Source organism: Saprolegnia parasitica (assembly GCF_000151545.1).
Source record: "Saprolegnia parasitica CBS 223.65 unplaced genomic scaffold supercont2.89, whole genome shotgun sequence".
Classification (NCBI taxonomy): domain Eukaryota; phylum Oomycota; class Saprolegniomycetes; order Saprolegniales; family Saprolegniaceae; genus Saprolegnia; species Saprolegnia parasitica.
In genome coordinates this window covers 73846-88432 of record NW_012156483.1, presented here as the reverse complement: position 1 = coordinate 88432, position 14587 = coordinate 73846, and the positions used below count along the sequence as shown (strand labels likewise).

The 14587-nt window shown below is 56.2% G+C and overlaps 7 protein-coding genes across 7 annotated transcripts in view; 4 read left to right on the top strand and 3 right to left on the bottom strand.

The window, feature by feature from the left end:
• Positions 1-142: 142 nt before the first annotated feature.
• Positions 143-738, top strand: SPRG_21204 (hypothetical protein; the record flags this gene model as incomplete). Its single annotated transcript, XM_012351947.1, has 5 exons — positions 143-209; positions 254-297; positions 348-459; positions 507-564; positions 615-738. The coding sequence occupies 5 exons, from the start codon at positions 143-145 to the stop codon at positions 736-738; spliced, it is 405 nt and encodes a 134-aa protein (XP_012207337.1).
• Positions 739-957: 219 nt separating this feature from the next.
• On the top strand, positions 958-4855 carry SPRG_12842 (hypothetical protein; the record flags this gene model as incomplete). Its single annotated transcript, XM_012351927.1, has 14 exons — positions 958-1335; positions 1385-1660; positions 1713-1842; positions 1904-1985; positions 2036-2069; positions 2119-2395; positions 2445-2653; positions 2706-2864; positions 2926-3094; positions 3145-3398; positions 3543-4005; positions 4059-4347; positions 4394-4658; positions 4704-4855. The coding sequence occupies 14 exons, from the start codon at positions 958-960 to the stop codon at positions 4785-4787; spliced, it is 3069 nt and encodes a 1022-aa protein (XP_012207317.1). The 3' UTR covers positions 4788-4855.
• On the bottom strand, positions 4777-7352 carry SPRG_12841 (hypothetical protein). Its single transcript, XM_012351926.1, has 11 exons — positions 7302-7352; positions 7069-7244; positions 6905-7021; positions 6642-6854; positions 6551-6582; positions 6173-6496; positions 5967-6129; positions 5840-5911; positions 5563-5787; positions 5326-5508; positions 4777-5273 (listed from the first exon to the last, which is right to left on the bottom strand). The coding sequence occupies exons 1-11, from the start codon at positions 7342-7344 to the stop codon at positions 4884-4886; spliced, it is 1938 nt and encodes a 645-aa protein (XP_012207316.1). The 5' UTR covers positions 7345-7352; the 3' UTR covers positions 4777-4883.
• Positions 7353-7620: 268 nt separating this feature from the next.
• SPRG_12840 (hypothetical protein) lies at positions 7621-8903 on the bottom strand. Its single transcript, XM_012351925.1, has one exon. It carries the CDS (start codon positions 8827-8829, stop codon positions 7729-7731), a length of 1101 nt encoding a protein of 366 aa, XP_012207315.1. The 5' UTR covers positions 8830-8903; the 3' UTR covers positions 7621-7728.
• A 1120-nt stretch (positions 8904-10023) lies between these two features.
• On the top strand, positions 10024-11256 carry SPRG_12839 (hypothetical protein; the record flags this gene model as incomplete). The annotated part of the gene is made up of 1 exon (XM_012351924.1): positions 10024-11256. One exon carries the CDS (start codon positions 10024-10026, stop codon positions 11179-11181), a length of 1158 nt encoding a protein of 385 aa, XP_012207314.1. The 3' UTR covers positions 11182-11256.
• Positions 11257-11567: 311 nt separating this feature from the next.
• SPRG_12838 (hypothetical protein) lies at positions 11568-12867 on the bottom strand (the record flags this gene model as incomplete). Its single annotated transcript, XM_012351923.1, has 3 exons — positions 12533-12867; positions 11674-12182; positions 11568-11599 (listed from the first exon to the last, which is right to left on the bottom strand). The coding sequence occupies exons 1-3, from the start codon at positions 12619-12621 to the stop codon at positions 11568-11570; spliced, it is 630 nt and encodes a 209-aa protein (XP_012207313.1). The 5' UTR covers positions 12622-12867.
• Positions 12868-14290: 1423 nt separating this feature from the next.
• The window catches only part of SPRG_21203 (hypothetical protein), a gene marked incomplete at both ends in the record, with an annotated part of 1227 nt that continues 930 nt past the window's right edge, over positions 14291-14587 (top strand). Inside the window, one exon of the mRNA XM_012351946.1 lies at positions 14291-14457. Within this exon, the coding sequence (XP_012207336.1) occupies positions 14291-14457 (167 nt within the window). The remainder of the gene's footprint in view (positions 14458-14587) is intronic.

The following is a 14587-nucleotide window of genomic DNA, read 5'->3' as shown; positions in this document are numbered from 1 at the left end:
CAATCGGTGGCGGTGTCACCGACTTTGTCATCATCCTCAACACCCGCTGTACGATCATCCTCGCAAGATGCATCAATGTATCGACTTGATACTATGCGTGGTAGCTGCCGTCGATACGTTCTGTGCCCAAGGCCAAGTCAACATGGGTGCCGAGCTCGGGGTGGCCGCCGGGCCGCTCGGACGTGTTGCTGCGGGCGCGATGGAAGCCGGTAGTCGCCTCGCCTTGTGGTTACCACTCATATGACGCGGGTAGGTCCTGGTGGCATCGCACCGTGCTACTCGTACTCGCACTCCAAGGTACTCGATGACTTTCTCTGGCATATATTGTCGATAACAAAAGTCCGCAGGGACTTTTTATCGGTATTTCGGTTGAAGGTTCGGTCGTGCTCGCGCGACCGGATGTGAACCTGGAGTTTTACGGCAAGGAGGTCACAGCGGCAGACCTTCTCAGCGGCCGAGGTACGGCCTGCTTCGATTTTCCCTGAGCGCATACGCACAGAGTCTAGAACGCCCACCCGTTGCTGCGCAACCGCTCTATGATGCACTCACGATGGCCGTGGAGAGGTACGGCGCGAGGTTGGAAGGACTTTCAATAAGAACCTATTGCTCCATAGTCCTGCGAACGGCCTCAACCGCGGCTCTCTCTCGACGCGGGCGGCATCCTACAGCAGCAGCAGTCAGCACCTGTCGACACCCGCGCCCGTGTCGGCCCCGGCTGCGAGCTCGGTCGCCTTGTAGTTGGCCATGTAGATGTGATTGCGAGCCGAGAAGATGTATACGCTACAAACATGAATGCAACGACTTTTGATGCATCAATCAGTATTCCATGAAGATAGATCGAGAGTCGCATGCAGATGCTGCCACGTATTTTATGGAGACGCTGGCGCGTGGTTTTCCGAACAAGAGAACATTTCGATCCTTTCTTCGACGCTTTGGCCACAGCGTATTCCAGCACTTATGGGCGACGCAGAGGCTTCGTCCGGGACGGTTGTCGTGCCCAAGCACATTCTGCAGAACGTGGTCGATGGCACCAAGACGCTACTGAGCGAGAAGCGCGTCTTGCATCAAAAGCTCGATGAAATGAACCACCGTGTTTTTACACTGGAGCGGCAGCTCGCGGACCAGCAGCTCAAGGTCGAGACCATGCAGCAGCAGTCCAAGAGCCCGAACGCGACCGGGGTCAACGCCAACCGGTTCAAGCACCTTACGCTGCAAGTCATCAAGGACAAGCAGCGCAACGAAAAAATCCTAGCTGCCAAAGAGTTGGATTCGCGGCCACCAACCACCACCAAGAAGGACGAAGAGATCCACAAGCTCAAGATGAAAACGTCCGAGGTCGGGATGTACGGATTGGGTTGAAAATTTACTCGCTTTTTTGTGCTAGCTGGAAGCCTTGCTGCAAGCGACACGCGCGATCACGCACCAGACGGCGCACCGAGATGTGGTGCTTTCGACGCTTAACGCAGCGCGCAACCTTGTAACTGCACGACGCTACTCGCTGGCGCTCGTCAACGAAACGAGCACACACATGACTGTCTACTCGATGAATGTGGTCACTACCGACGAGCTGAGCTTTGAACTCACGAAGAAACCACCCCTTCTCGAAGACGAAGGGTCCATGCTGATTGACGACTCGACGACGTTTGGGCACGTCCTTTTGGTATAGTACAATATGAGAAGAGAACTGCGACGACATGATGGTATTCTTGTAGACCGATACGCTTTTGGATTCGCTGCAAGTCGCAGTGTCGGGCCAGTTTGAGGCGCAAATGGAAGAACTCGACTTTTCGCCACACTCGCTCTTGTGCATTCCGATCCACAACGCCCACAGCACCGTGCTGGGTACCTCGTTTTTTAGCTATATATGTTGAGCTATAGTTTTACGAGCGAGAATCATCGATAGGCGCCCTCCAGGTCATTACGCAGCGCCAACACGCCGACGAGTACCGTCAAAATCAAGTGTTTACGTCCCTCGACAAGGAGCGGTATAGCACCCGAATTGACGTTTGGATCGTATTTGACATGATTTTCCTAGTCTCGAACACCTCTGCGTCATGTCGGGCTCGGCTGTACCTGCTCCATCTATTGTAGAATCTCGTTGCATTTTATATGATTTAGGTCTGGAACCTCAAGCTATCGAAAGAGCGCCAGACTGCCCAATCGCGCATTGAGATTTTACTCAAACTCAACCGAAGCATCTCGGTGGAGGGCAACCCAGCGCGCGTCCTGGAGAAAATCATGGACGTGTCGTACGAGCTCTTGCATGTCGAGCGCATTTGCCTCTTCTTGCGCATCCAAGGCGAGAACGACTTGTACATTCTTCATGCGAGCGACGAAGCCAAGGGCCAGTACGTCTCGATGGACTGTGGCATTGCCGGTCTCGTCGCGCGCACCGGTACGTGCACAACTGTTTTATTCATATCCCACGCACATTTTGTCGATAGGCCAAGTGGTAACGACCAACGATGCACAAAAGCATCCGTGCTTTGACAAGGACATGGACGTCAAGACGGGCTTTGCCACGAAGAAGCTCTTGTGCGTCCCGGTCAAAGACCCGGACGGCAACATCCTCGCCGTGGTCGAGGCCATCAACAAGCAAGACGGCACCGACTTTACGATTGAAGATACGCTCTTTCTGAGCTACATTGCCGAGGTCGTTCATGTTTGTGGGACCAAGATTGTCATGCATGCAAATGTCAATGTAGGCGGCCGGCATTTCGCTGCACAAATCGTACCTCCACAACGAGGTCATGATTTCCAAAAAACTCGCTGAAATCCGTTTGACGCTCTCCGAGTTTATCACGCTCGAGACCGACATTCACCGGTTGACGGACCTCATCATGGCGCAAGGCAAGACCATCATGGTACGATAAACTAGTTTGTCTATCGTTGGAGGTCAACACAATATATTCTGTCGTGATGTAGGAGTGCGACCGGTTTGGCTTTTTGCTCGTGGATCATCTCAAGAACGAACTCTGGATCACGTCGACGAACCAGACCAATGGCGAAGAAATCACCGTGCGCCAGCCCATGTACAAGGGCATTTCGGGTCTTGTGGCAACGACCGGGGACACCGTGTGCACGCGCGACGCATGTACTACACTATTGTCATTTGTGTCAATGTATCAAGCATTTGTTTTGTAGACACGCACAACCTCTTTGATCCGACGCACGATTCGATGACGGGGTACCGCACCAAGAGCGTGCTGTGCATGCCCGTGTTTGAGGAAAATGCCCCGACCAACCCCAAGGTGGTTGCGGTGGCCATGTGCATCAATAAGCTCCAGGGATCCCACGTGATTGCGTTTACAAGCGAGGACCGCATTACGATGGGGCGCTTCTGCAAAGAAATCCAGTACGCGCTCGGCAAGCTGTCGTTGGAAGTGTGCTACTACAAGGTACTACCCGGGCATGTTGCCGTGCATTTCATGGTGGATGGATTCTTTTCCCTTTTCACGTCTTTTTCTTGATTTATTGGCATTTTTTATATGCGGTGTCCTTTCTCTATAAAATATGGAAGTCGATTTCATTGATATGCGTAGGTGGTCAGCGACAAGCACTCGAGTGGGAGCGACGAGGTGACCGAAGCCGGCATCATTTCCAGTCTGCTTCAAAAGTACAGCCGCCGTACGTCAGGCGCGAATACGACCGGGGCCACCGAGTCGCAGCAGTCGGATGCGTTTGGACGTGATGTCCGCGTGCCGTCGCGACCGGAGCTCGACGCATGGGACCTCGACATTCTCTCGTTTAGCTTTAGCGAGGTCTTGGTCTCGGCCCAAGCGCTCCTCCGTGCGTATGGATTTGTGGACCAGTACGGCATTGAGCCTGAGAAGCTCCAAGCCTTTGTCGCAAGCGTCGCGCAGCACTATCGCGCAAATCCATACCACAACTTTTACCATGGCTTCCAGGTCATGCACGCAGCGCACATGCAAATCAAGCTCTTTGCCCGCAAGCTCTTGCCAAGCCTCGATATTTTTTCGGTGCTCCTTGCCGCGCTTTGTCACGGTATGGATGCAAAAAAGGATTTCCATATGGATCACATGGATTTCTTGTGGTAGACGTGGACCACCCGGGCAACAACAACGACTTTGAAGTCAAGTGCGTGAGCTCGATTGCGCTCACGCACAACGACGACGCGGTGCTCGAGCGCCACCACTGCCGCGTCACGTTTATCATCTTGAGCACTCCGTCCACCAACATTTTGGACAAGTTGTCCTCGGACGCATTCCGCCAAGTGCGCCGCAACATCATTCGCTGCATCATGGCGACCGATATGACGAATCACTTTGCCCAAGTCAAGGTTATGGAGAACATGCCACGTAGCCAGTGGACCGACCACTCGAACCGGTACAAGAATACTCGACGGACGCATCCGAGGTTGACAACGATGTAGAACGTTTTTGATGGAGTCGATTGTACACAGCTGCGACCTCAGTGCCCAAGCCCTTCCGTTCAAGCTCGCCATCAAGTGGGGCGAGCGCGCTTTAGACGAGTTTCAAAACCAGGCGAAAGAAGAAGCCAGCTTGCAGCTCTCGATCGCTCCCTTTATGGAGAACCTCGAGGCCAAGGCAACGCGCTACAACGTCCAAGTCAACTTCGTCGGCTACGTGCTGCAGCCCATGTGGCAAGCGCTTGCGTCCCTCGCGCCTTCTCTGCAGGTAGGACGACAATGGACTCTGTCAAATCGTTATGTGTCCGAGTAGCTCTACGCAGATATGCTCGCAACGAATCTGGAGCAGTACCGCGCCGAGCTTGCCGAGCTCACACGGCAGCCTGCCAACTCTTAATAACGTCCATTTTTTTTAACGAGACACAACGCCGTAATATTGTCGCTACAGACAGAATTGTGTCGTCGAGTAATAGCAAAAGTACTAGACTGTCGATCAACGGCGTTGCAGCGCGTCGAGCAGCATCTGGGACGCGTCTTGGACCTCGATCAACCCTTCGTCGCAGACGACGTCGTGGAAATGGGCGACCATCGGCAAGAGCACGTTAGTGTTCCACGCGTCCATGTTGCTTTGGTGCGGCAGCAATTGCGTGCAGAGCTGCAGCTGACGCACGATCACAGGCACGTCCTCTTCAAACACGGGAAACGACGAGAGCGCGTCCGTGCACGTCTCCAAGAACGCCGTCCAAAACGGTGCGGGCAGCGTGCGGACCACCCACGGCGCATCCTTGGCCAAGAGCATGGCCAAACTCTCAAGGCCCGACGCTTTGGTGTCCAGCACCGACGTCGAGAGAATGTCGCAATAGCCTTGCACGAGATCAGTCTCCTACATCATATTGGTCAACTTGTCGTCGTCGAAAAGGACAATCTGTCCATACGGTGAACGGCGACGCGACATACAAATGGGTCAGCGCGACGACAAAAAGGTCTTGAAGCGAGTTCGAGCCCGTGCCGTACAGGTCCACGAGCGTCTCGGCCACGTCCGCGACATACGGCGCGATGAACGGCCCGGCGCCCGCGACCGTGTGGCCCACCGACCCCAGAAGCCGCTGTGCCATGGGCTACAGGCACATAAAAAATCCTAGTATGCGGCACACAACCTATCCATCTACTACCTTGGAGTACCGATGGAGCTGCTGGAGGCCCTTCTGGAGCATCGCGACGGTCGTCGACACGAGACGCTCGTACGGTTCGTACTTGGCGTCGCTGGACGGACGCAGCACAAAGAGCACGTCGCCAAACACAAGCGGATCCGCGAGCTTCATGGCCACGTCCCGCACAAACGCCGCTTGGAGGTCCCAAAAATCGCGTCCCATGCAATACATGAGCGCAATAAATGCCTACATTTTTATATGAGATACGAGGACTACGTATTCGATGGACAATGTGTACCTCGGTCGTGGCGTCGCGGAGGTCGGGCAACATTGCTTTGACGCCTTTAAACATGCGGTCTTTGGCCAGCTCCTAGCATGTCGTGGGACTCCTCCATAGTTCCAGAAAAGAAAAAAAACAAGCGTACGGGAAGCTTGTGCACGAGCGCCTCGAGCGTCGAAAACACGTCCGCGTCCGGCGCTAGAGCTTGCTGCTGCAAATGCCCGGCGATCAAGAGGTCCCGGACGCTCTCGACGAGGCCATGGCCCAGCTCGAGCTGGCTCGGGTGGTCCCACGGCAAGGCGCGCAAGCTACGCCCTTGGTTATAACATCGCTCTACACACGACGCCGTACCCATCGAGGAGATGCGAGAGGAAGAGATTAAACGTCTCGTTCGCGACATCGCCGCCGTACTCGACCACCGCGAGGCGGTAGAGGGCCGGGAGGATCGCGGCGATGGAGGCCACGTCCGTGAGCGACGGCAGCGTTTCGAGAAACGCCCTCCACGTCGCTGGTGGCACACGCGACGGCAGGCCACGCGACGGCGTCGACGACGCGGTGGCCGTCATGAGCTGGCGCGCACTCGGGAGCGCTGGGAAAAGCTGGTCGAGCACCACGTTCGCCAGCGTGTTCCATTCGACAATATCGTTGTGGTAGTCGGTCGATGTCACAAAGACACTAGATGGACACAATGTCTTGTCGTGATGTTTCACAAAAATAGGTCGAGCATACCTCGTGTGGAGCTCGAGGATCTCGGGGAGCACCTATGGATCGATCCACGACATGCCTATTTCACAATGTTTGAAAGCGACGAAGAGAGTACCTCGGTCAAGAGGGTCGACGCCGCCGACGGCTGGGTTTGCACCAAGACGTTGAGGAGCTCGCACGTCGGGCGAAAGAGCAGCTGCGTCGAGAGCGAGTCGAGCGCGCATTGCACCAGCAGTGTGTGCGTCCAACTCAAGAGCACTGGCGCCAACGACGCGCTCGTCGACTCAAAGCACTCCATGAGACGCGTGCAGCCGCGCAGCGCCACCATCTACACGTCAAACGCGCTCGATCCAATGCTCCATATTGCACATACCCTACCTTGAGGCCCAAGTATGGCTTGGTCCAGTGCGTGAGCCGCAGCACGCGCAGAAAGACGGCTTCAAACGCTCCGAGGTACGACTTGAAGACGCTCGTTTCGGTGACATACCGGATGGTCTAGCGCGGGAATGAGACTCGATGCAGTAAGATATAGCCGGGCGTACGAGGCCGGCCGCCGAGAGGAGCGTGCCGAGCTGGCTTTCGTTGGGAATTGCCGTCGGCGACGCACTGCTATCGACGAGGTCGCACTGCGCGACGAGGTCCGCCAAGAGGGCGTCGGTCCACGCGCGCGTACCGGCTTCGCCCACGTCCGTGCGATGCACGTTGGCCTTGACAATGTCTAGTATACGGTCAACCTTTGTCAATAGACGTGGACGATATTGTCGTGTCATCGTACCGGCAATGGGCATGCTTCCCGCGTTCGTCCAGAGCGCGTCCATGCTGCTGCTGATTGCTGATTGGGCACATTCATTGGCGCAGCGTCGTACGGAGGATTTGGTGTTGGTTGAATCACGGAAATAGTGTGTTGGAGCGCGGACATGCTGACACGTCACGACATGGCCGATCATTGCATAAAACCGTGGCTAAAGAGACGCCAGTATCCATGAGGACGCTGCATTGCCCTTGCTTGTAGAAACACTTTGATCTCGTGTCGCTACAACCTTGGCACGAATTGTTGCTTGCACCGATACCACTCACCAAACAATTCAAAAGATGTACACTGTAGATATCCATTCATTGTGATACAAGGTCGTCCAATTACTGCGGCAGCGCTGCGTTCCACGTGGCCCACGTCTTGGCTGCAAAGTAATCCTTGCTCTTGATCATGCGCACGAGCCAGTCGCCGGCAAAGCGCCGCCAAAGAGTGGAAGCTGCGCGACGCCGCCGTCTCGGCCAATTGGAATCAAAAGGCCTTGGGTCGAGCCGGCCGAGAACGGCGGCAAGGGCGTGCCGTTTTTGATCTTCTTAACAAGCCCGGCGGCAAGAAACTTGGCTTGCGCGCCGGCAATGTACGCCATCTTGGGCGACGGGTGGTTGCTCGCATCGCCAAGAACATAGATATTTTGATACTTGGGATCGTCGACTTGGAAGGCCGGTGTGACTTTGATGCCGGTGGGCGTCACCAGCGACGGGTCCAGCGCCGCGATGAGCGACGTATTGAGCGTGCCACCGGCGCACACGAGCTGCACGTCGGACGTGACTTGCGTGCCACCCGAGAGCGTGATCGTTGTGGTCGCATACGAATGCGCCGTGAGCCGCTCTGGCAGTCGCTCGCCCAGAATGAGCTTGACGCCGCGCTGCGTGAGGCCGTCCGCAAGGCGTGTACGAAATTTGTCGGAAACCACAGCGTTCGAGACGAGCTCCTTGTTGCCATCGACGAGCGTGACGGTCTTTTCCGGGTACGTCGTTGCAATCTCGCCCGCGATCTCGCAGCCGACGGCGCCGCCCCCGACAATCAAGACGCTGGAAGCTGCCGCAATGCGATCGTACGTCTCGAGAAGCGACGCCTCAATGGTTGACCGGTTGTACACGTTGTTGGCGACCTTGATCGGCGCGGGGTATCCGCTGCCCGTGGCGAGCACAAGGTGGTCGAACCGAATCGATTGTGTCGTCGTACTAAGCTCGTCGCCGTCTTCTGTGATAAGACGAACGCCCACGTCGGTGGCAGAAATGGACTCTGCGATGCCACGCACCAGTGTCGCGTGGGCTGGCAGTGCCTTGTCGAGCGGCATGAAGAGCTTGGGCACAAAGCTCTTGTCTACGAGCGCGCGCGGGGCGCCAATCGCATGGAACGAGAAAGACTGCTGCTCAATGACGGTGACGTGCGCGATGGTCGCTGGCAAGCTCGACGCGAGGGCCTGCGCGAGCTGGATGCCCGCGTAGCCGCCGCCGACAATGACAATCTCTGGCACCGTGGTCGTCATGTGTGGTCAACGTCAGAAAAATGAGAAATGGGATAGGAGCGCGTGGGGCGGCGACCGTGCTGCGCAAGATCGCGGCCAGCGGTGTTGTGCCATGTCCGATGATGTCCGTTGGCCGTGGGCATCAACAGCTAACGTGGCAAAGATGCTTACGTTATCCACGTTGGATTGGGTAAAAATAGACCAATGAAAACGCGCTATTGTCGAGAAGCAGGAATACGTTACTTGGATTGGCCCCATTTTGGACCAATCGGTGTGCAGCTGGAAGATTCGCGCCGACCAATCCTCGATCGACCATTAGAAGTTGCTTCTGCAAGGAGTTGCAGCCTCGATGTCGAAGATAGAGTAGGAACTTACTAGACGTGCGCTGTAGTACGATACGATTAAAAAGAGAGGAGAGTCTCTCACGCGTGGATGTAGTACAAGGGACGAGAGACCACACACACTACTAGTACGGGACAGCCCACCGCATCTTTTCACGACAGGCGACCCGGGAAATAAAAGACGGAGCAAGCTCGCACCCACACAAGCCGCTGGCCGACACCGCTTTCCGATGACGTGAACACCAAGAAAAGGCGACGACCACGACGGGCGCGCTAGAGTGCGTTGCTGGTCTCGGTCGCTCGGTTGCTTGCACTATCATACTCGTTTGATCGCACACCCGACTTTGTCGTTGGCTCGAAGGCAAAATGTCGACCTTCGCTAGCAGCACCAACGAGTTATACATTGGAGCACACGTGGATACTAATTTTCGTCTCTCAAGAGTACCCGTATCTAAAGATGACGGGACTCGTCAGCGATGATGGCCATCTTGGCGGCTCGTCATCCCTTGCGTGTGATCGTGGCGAGTACCAGAAACATGGAATCCATTGCAGCCATGATCCCAGGCACATGCGAGATGCTCACAGTCTCTAGTCATACGAGACCAAGAAGGGTGCCCGTCGTTGTGTGTACTAGTAGTACCATACCGGTAGCTACCGTCACCGTATCTGTCGCCATTGTTGGGTTGACACGGGACCGTTACCATTTCAACCAATAAAATGCAATTATTTGAATAGCCAGCTATGATTTGCTATAATGTAGCCAATCGCGTGTCGGTATGCCATGATCACGCATCACCTGCACGGACTTAGGTGACGGACTTCGCACTTGCGGCCCACTTGGTCCTTTGCTCACGGTCGTCCACGCACAAGTATCATGACGTCGCCCGCGCCTCGCGTCGTCGTCGTTGGCGGCGGCTACGCCGGCATCCAGTTTGCCCAGTCGCTGGCCTACTACGCACCCGGCGCGCGCATCACGGTCATCGAGAAGCAGACCTTTACGTTCCACGCCAACGGCATGCCGCGGGCCTTCGTCGACAAGTCGTATGTGCCCAAGCTTTTCATTCCGCTCGACAAGGCACTGCCGTCGCACGTGACGCTCGTCCGCGGTCTCGCCGTGTCCATGACGGACGCGGCCGTGTCTGTGCGGACCATCGACGTCGGTGGCAGCCTCGCCGATGACGCCACGGAGCTCGCGTTTGACTATTGCATCCTTGCGACCGGAAGCAGCTACGCGGCGCCCATCAAGGTACCCGAGAACGTCTACACGCGCGAGACCATCGCGGCGTCCGTGCATGCGGCCATCGATGCCATCGCTGCTGCCGAGAGCGTCCTCATCGTCGGCGGCGGCGCAGTCGGCTGCGAAGTTGCAGGTGAAATCGCCGTCAAGTACCCGACCAAGACCGTCACGCTTGTCGATGGCAACGCGCAACTGCTTGCGAACGCCAACATGTCGGAGCACTTCCGGGCCAAGGTGGCCGAGGGCCTAGTCGCCCACGGTGTGAAGCTCGTGCTGGGTGAGCGCCTCCCGACTCGACGCACCGAGCACTCGTTCACGCACGAAACCATCACCCTCTCGGGCGGGACAGTTGTCTCGTCGGACGTGCAGCTCGTGTGCGCAGGCATGACGCCCAACACGAGCCTCCTCGCCGCGCTTTACCCGGATCTTGTGGCAGCCCAAGGCATCAAGGTCCATGCGTCCATGCAGCTCGAGGGCAAGGACCACATCTATGTCCTTGGTGATGCGAGCAACCACCCGTCGCCCAAGATGGCGTACGTGGCGATGGAGCAAGCCAAACATTTGGGCTACGGGCTCGCGCAGCACCTTTTGTACAAGACGCCAATGGCACCGTTTGCGATGAACCCCGTCGGTCTCATGCTGCTACCGATCGGACCTTATGCAGGCGTCGCGCAGTTCCCACTGCCTTTCTATGGACCGCTCGTGCTGGGCGACTGGGTCGTGCGCTTTATCAAGGGGGCCGACTACTTTGCAAGCCGGACATGGGGCACATGGAACGCATCGGTGCCGTCGTAGGCGCTTTCGCTGGAAACTGGTCTCCATACACTCTGTCGTTTGAAACATATATATGAACGTATCATTCCAAGTGGCAACTGCATGTGGTGAGCCATGGGATGTCTTTTGTGTTGGGTTTCAAGCGCGATCGAGGGTCATGGGTAGAGCGGTCGGAGATGGCCCAGTCCTTGCGGATGCTTTGCATAGAAGTGGGCAATGGCTCGGAAGGTAGCGGTCGATGCGTCGTGGAGCGGTACGCCCGACGCCAACCGGGTAGGAATATGATCGATTTCGAGCTGCACCGCGTAGAGGCGCCAGGATTTCACATCGAAAAGCAAGCGCTGACTGCGCGCATGTATTGTTACGAGCGCGGAAGCTCGGTCCATGTAGTAGCCATCACGATAGAATCACTTGTCGTGCTTGAAGAGACATTTGGCGCCTGCGTCAGCAACACCGTCTCAAGACGAATGACGAGTCGGTCGTACGACCCGATTGCAATTCTGGCGGTCGAACACGTCACTTGATAGTCCAACGCGGTCGGCGCACATTGCAGATCCATCTGGGCCGCGTAGGCCACCGGTTGAAGCGAGCTCATCGATGCTGCAATCGCCAAAACGAGCAGAGACTGGAGCGTCACGTAGCGGGCCGAGTGTTCTTGCGTGAGAGGCAATCCGATGTCGATCACCGTGCTCGCCAGCCACGTGACCTCGCTCGCCGCCAAGCACGTCGACAAGGTGGCCGGCACTTCGGATTTAAAGTACATCACATAACCAGTCCTCTCGAGCGAGAGGGTGGCCGTCGAGAGGAGGCAGAGCGCTGTAAAGCTGCGCACCAGCAAGAGCGGACGACCGACCCAGACAATCCCGCCGACACGGCTGAGTTTGAGCGTGTTTCGACCGTCAATGTGGCCACGACTGGCCAGGATGTAGACGCCAGTGAGTCCCGCGAGCGACGCGATCGTCAGCGCGACGTACTGGACGACAGCAAAGGCGTAGAGAGCGTACGCCGTGGGCAGCTCGGCGCTTTGAACAGGTTCCACTTTTTGTAGCACGAGATCCGAGAGCAATGTCAGTGTCACGACACATAACACAGGTGTCGTGGTGACGTCATCGCCAGGGCGTGCTTACGCCCCTTTTGGTGATGCCGACGCCAAGCCGGCTAGCAAGGCTTCTAGAAACCTCTCGATGCCTCCAGCTAGCTGCCCTCGTCCCAGACGCCCTCATCCAGTCGTCCCAAGACAAGGTCTTTAAGTGCTTGGTAATTCAGTTTTCAATTTGCCTTTCAGCAAGCAGCCTAACAGTCAGTGTCACCACGTCATCAGTGAAGGAGACGACGTCGCGCTGGCAAGATCAAGTCGTGGACAAACGTGTACCCAAAAGAGCTGAATTCATCGTGGAGCAGCGGCGAAGTGTACATGGTCAGTATGGATTCTGGAGCAGCGACGTTCGTGCCATACTGCATGATTTGAATGTTGAGTGCCGATAGTGCGGCGTGCGCAGTTGACGTCAATGTCGCATTGGACTCGAGTGGAAGCGTTGACGATAAATCAACAACGTCGCGCAGCACGGCTTTGCAGTCGTCGACGGCGCCGGGCACTTGGCGGCAGAGCGACGTGAGGTTGGTCGTCGGCGATAACCCCGCAAACGCGATGCAAATACCAGTGGCCCTGGTGTTTGTGCGTACGAGGCCGACAATGCTCCTCCCGAACACGTGCTCTCAAACAAGAAGAGACGCAATAACCCGACAGAAATTGTACTTGAACTTTGCAACGACGACACAGGGCAGAGAAAGGAGCCCCCGCCGTGGAAAAACCCACGTCGAGCCATATCGCCGGCACAATGGAAAACATAGCTCACAGGCAGATATCCGATTCATGCTCACGGCAAACACCAACGCGGATGGCGTGAACACCATTATTGTACGCTCATGACTATTGCATGCGTCACCAAAGGTAAAGAACGGCTGCGGAAATGACGTTGGAGCGTTGTAGAGGCACATGGGGTTACCCCCATACAAGAGAAACGAGCCATTCTGCCACCACGTTGGCGTCGGCGGCACCGAGAGAGTTGCTGGTACGCGCTTGCAGCACTGCTGTTGGCTTCGAGCAATGTATACAAACGCTGTTCAAAGGCGGCGATCGCAGTGATGAGTGGCGGCGGCGGCGCCACAACAAAAAAGATCCGCGGACAAGAACGGACCAATCGCATCGCGCACGAGACCCGTTTGATGGACAAAATGTCCATCGGCGTCGCTGAGACCCAGGAAGCCTCCAAACTCGGTGTTGTCGAGTAGACACATTTCGCAAGGCCGTAGTAATTTGTGGCGCCACGCACGAGGCTTTGACCGCACGTAGCCATGAAGAAGATGTCGTTCATGAAGAAGACATTGAAAATATTCGACTCCACGGCCCGCGTGTGTATGTCGAGTGAAGCAATTCGAGTGTCGACGCAAGGTTGAGCGGATTCACCACCATCAGCGTCGATTGGAGGCCTGTGAACGCGATGTTTTGCCACTGCAGCCGAAAGTACGTCACGCCAAATGATCACCAATACGCAGCTTCGTCTTGGAGAGACGACGAGCAGTGGGCCGTGGCGTTCAACCATGCGTGACCCGCAGGGCCCGACGTGGTGACAGCGTCCAAAACAGCTCCCTGGAAGAGTTCACCGTAGACGCTCATGAAACTTGTCCAATTTTGGTTGCGAAGAATTGTAGCCAAATAAGAGTTTTTTAGCTGCACCTCTGACTTCAGAGACAGGGCAGTTCAACGGAGAAAATTTTAGGCCACCAGGCTCCAAGATCTGCATGGGTGTATGTATGCGCCGCAGAAGTTGTTTCCCCGGTGTCCCACATGCCAGCGCCGACGTCAACCGATGCGTCCCACGAAGTCACTCGATCGGGAGTGTAACGGTACAACCTCCATTTCAGCCAATCCATGAAGTGGATCCAACTAAATCGCCTCTGATTTGCTGTAATGTAGCCAATCATGTGCCGATGATGGCTGTCATGCATTGACAACATCACCACAGTGGCCACGCCGGATGCCCATCATCACCAACAAAATGGCGCCAACCATGTCGTCTTTGATTCTGCGATCCATTTCCAAATCGTCCAGCTTAACAACACTACCACCATGGTCCAGCAACCCCACGTTGTCGTCATTGGAGGCGGTCCCGCCGGCATCCAGTTTGCCCAAGCGCTCGCGTCCAAGGTCTCGTCTGCCGTCAAGATCACGGTGATCGAGAAACAAAGCTTTACGTTTCACGCCGTGGGAATTCCTCGCGCACTTGTCGACAAGTCGTACGTCCCTAAACTCTTCATCCCGCTCGACAAGGCACTCCAGCCCAATGTGACGCTCCTGCGAGGCGCGGCCGAGCGCATCAACGACCACGACGTGACTCTGCGCTCGATCGTGAATGGCGCACTCGCC

Excerpts from the sequence above, each read along its gene's own strand:
- SPRG_12841 (XM_012351926.1), bottom strand. The coding sequence starts at position 7,344 with ATGGACGCGCTCTGGACGAACGCGGGAAGCATGCCCATTGCCG. Across the intron at positions 7,022-7,068 it reads TCCTCTCGGCGGCCGGCCTC|ACCATCCGGTATGTCACCGA; the intron begins GTACGCCCGGCT and ends TTCCCGCGCTAG. Across the intron at positions 6,130-6,172 it reads CTCTCGCATCTCCTCGATGG|CTTGCGCGCCTTGCCGTGGG; the intron begins GTACGGCGTCGT and ends CCAAGGGCGTAG.
- SPRG_12840 (XM_012351925.1), bottom strand. The coding sequence starts at position 8,829 with ATGACGACCACGGTGCCAGAGATTGTCATTGTCGGCGGCGGCTACGCG.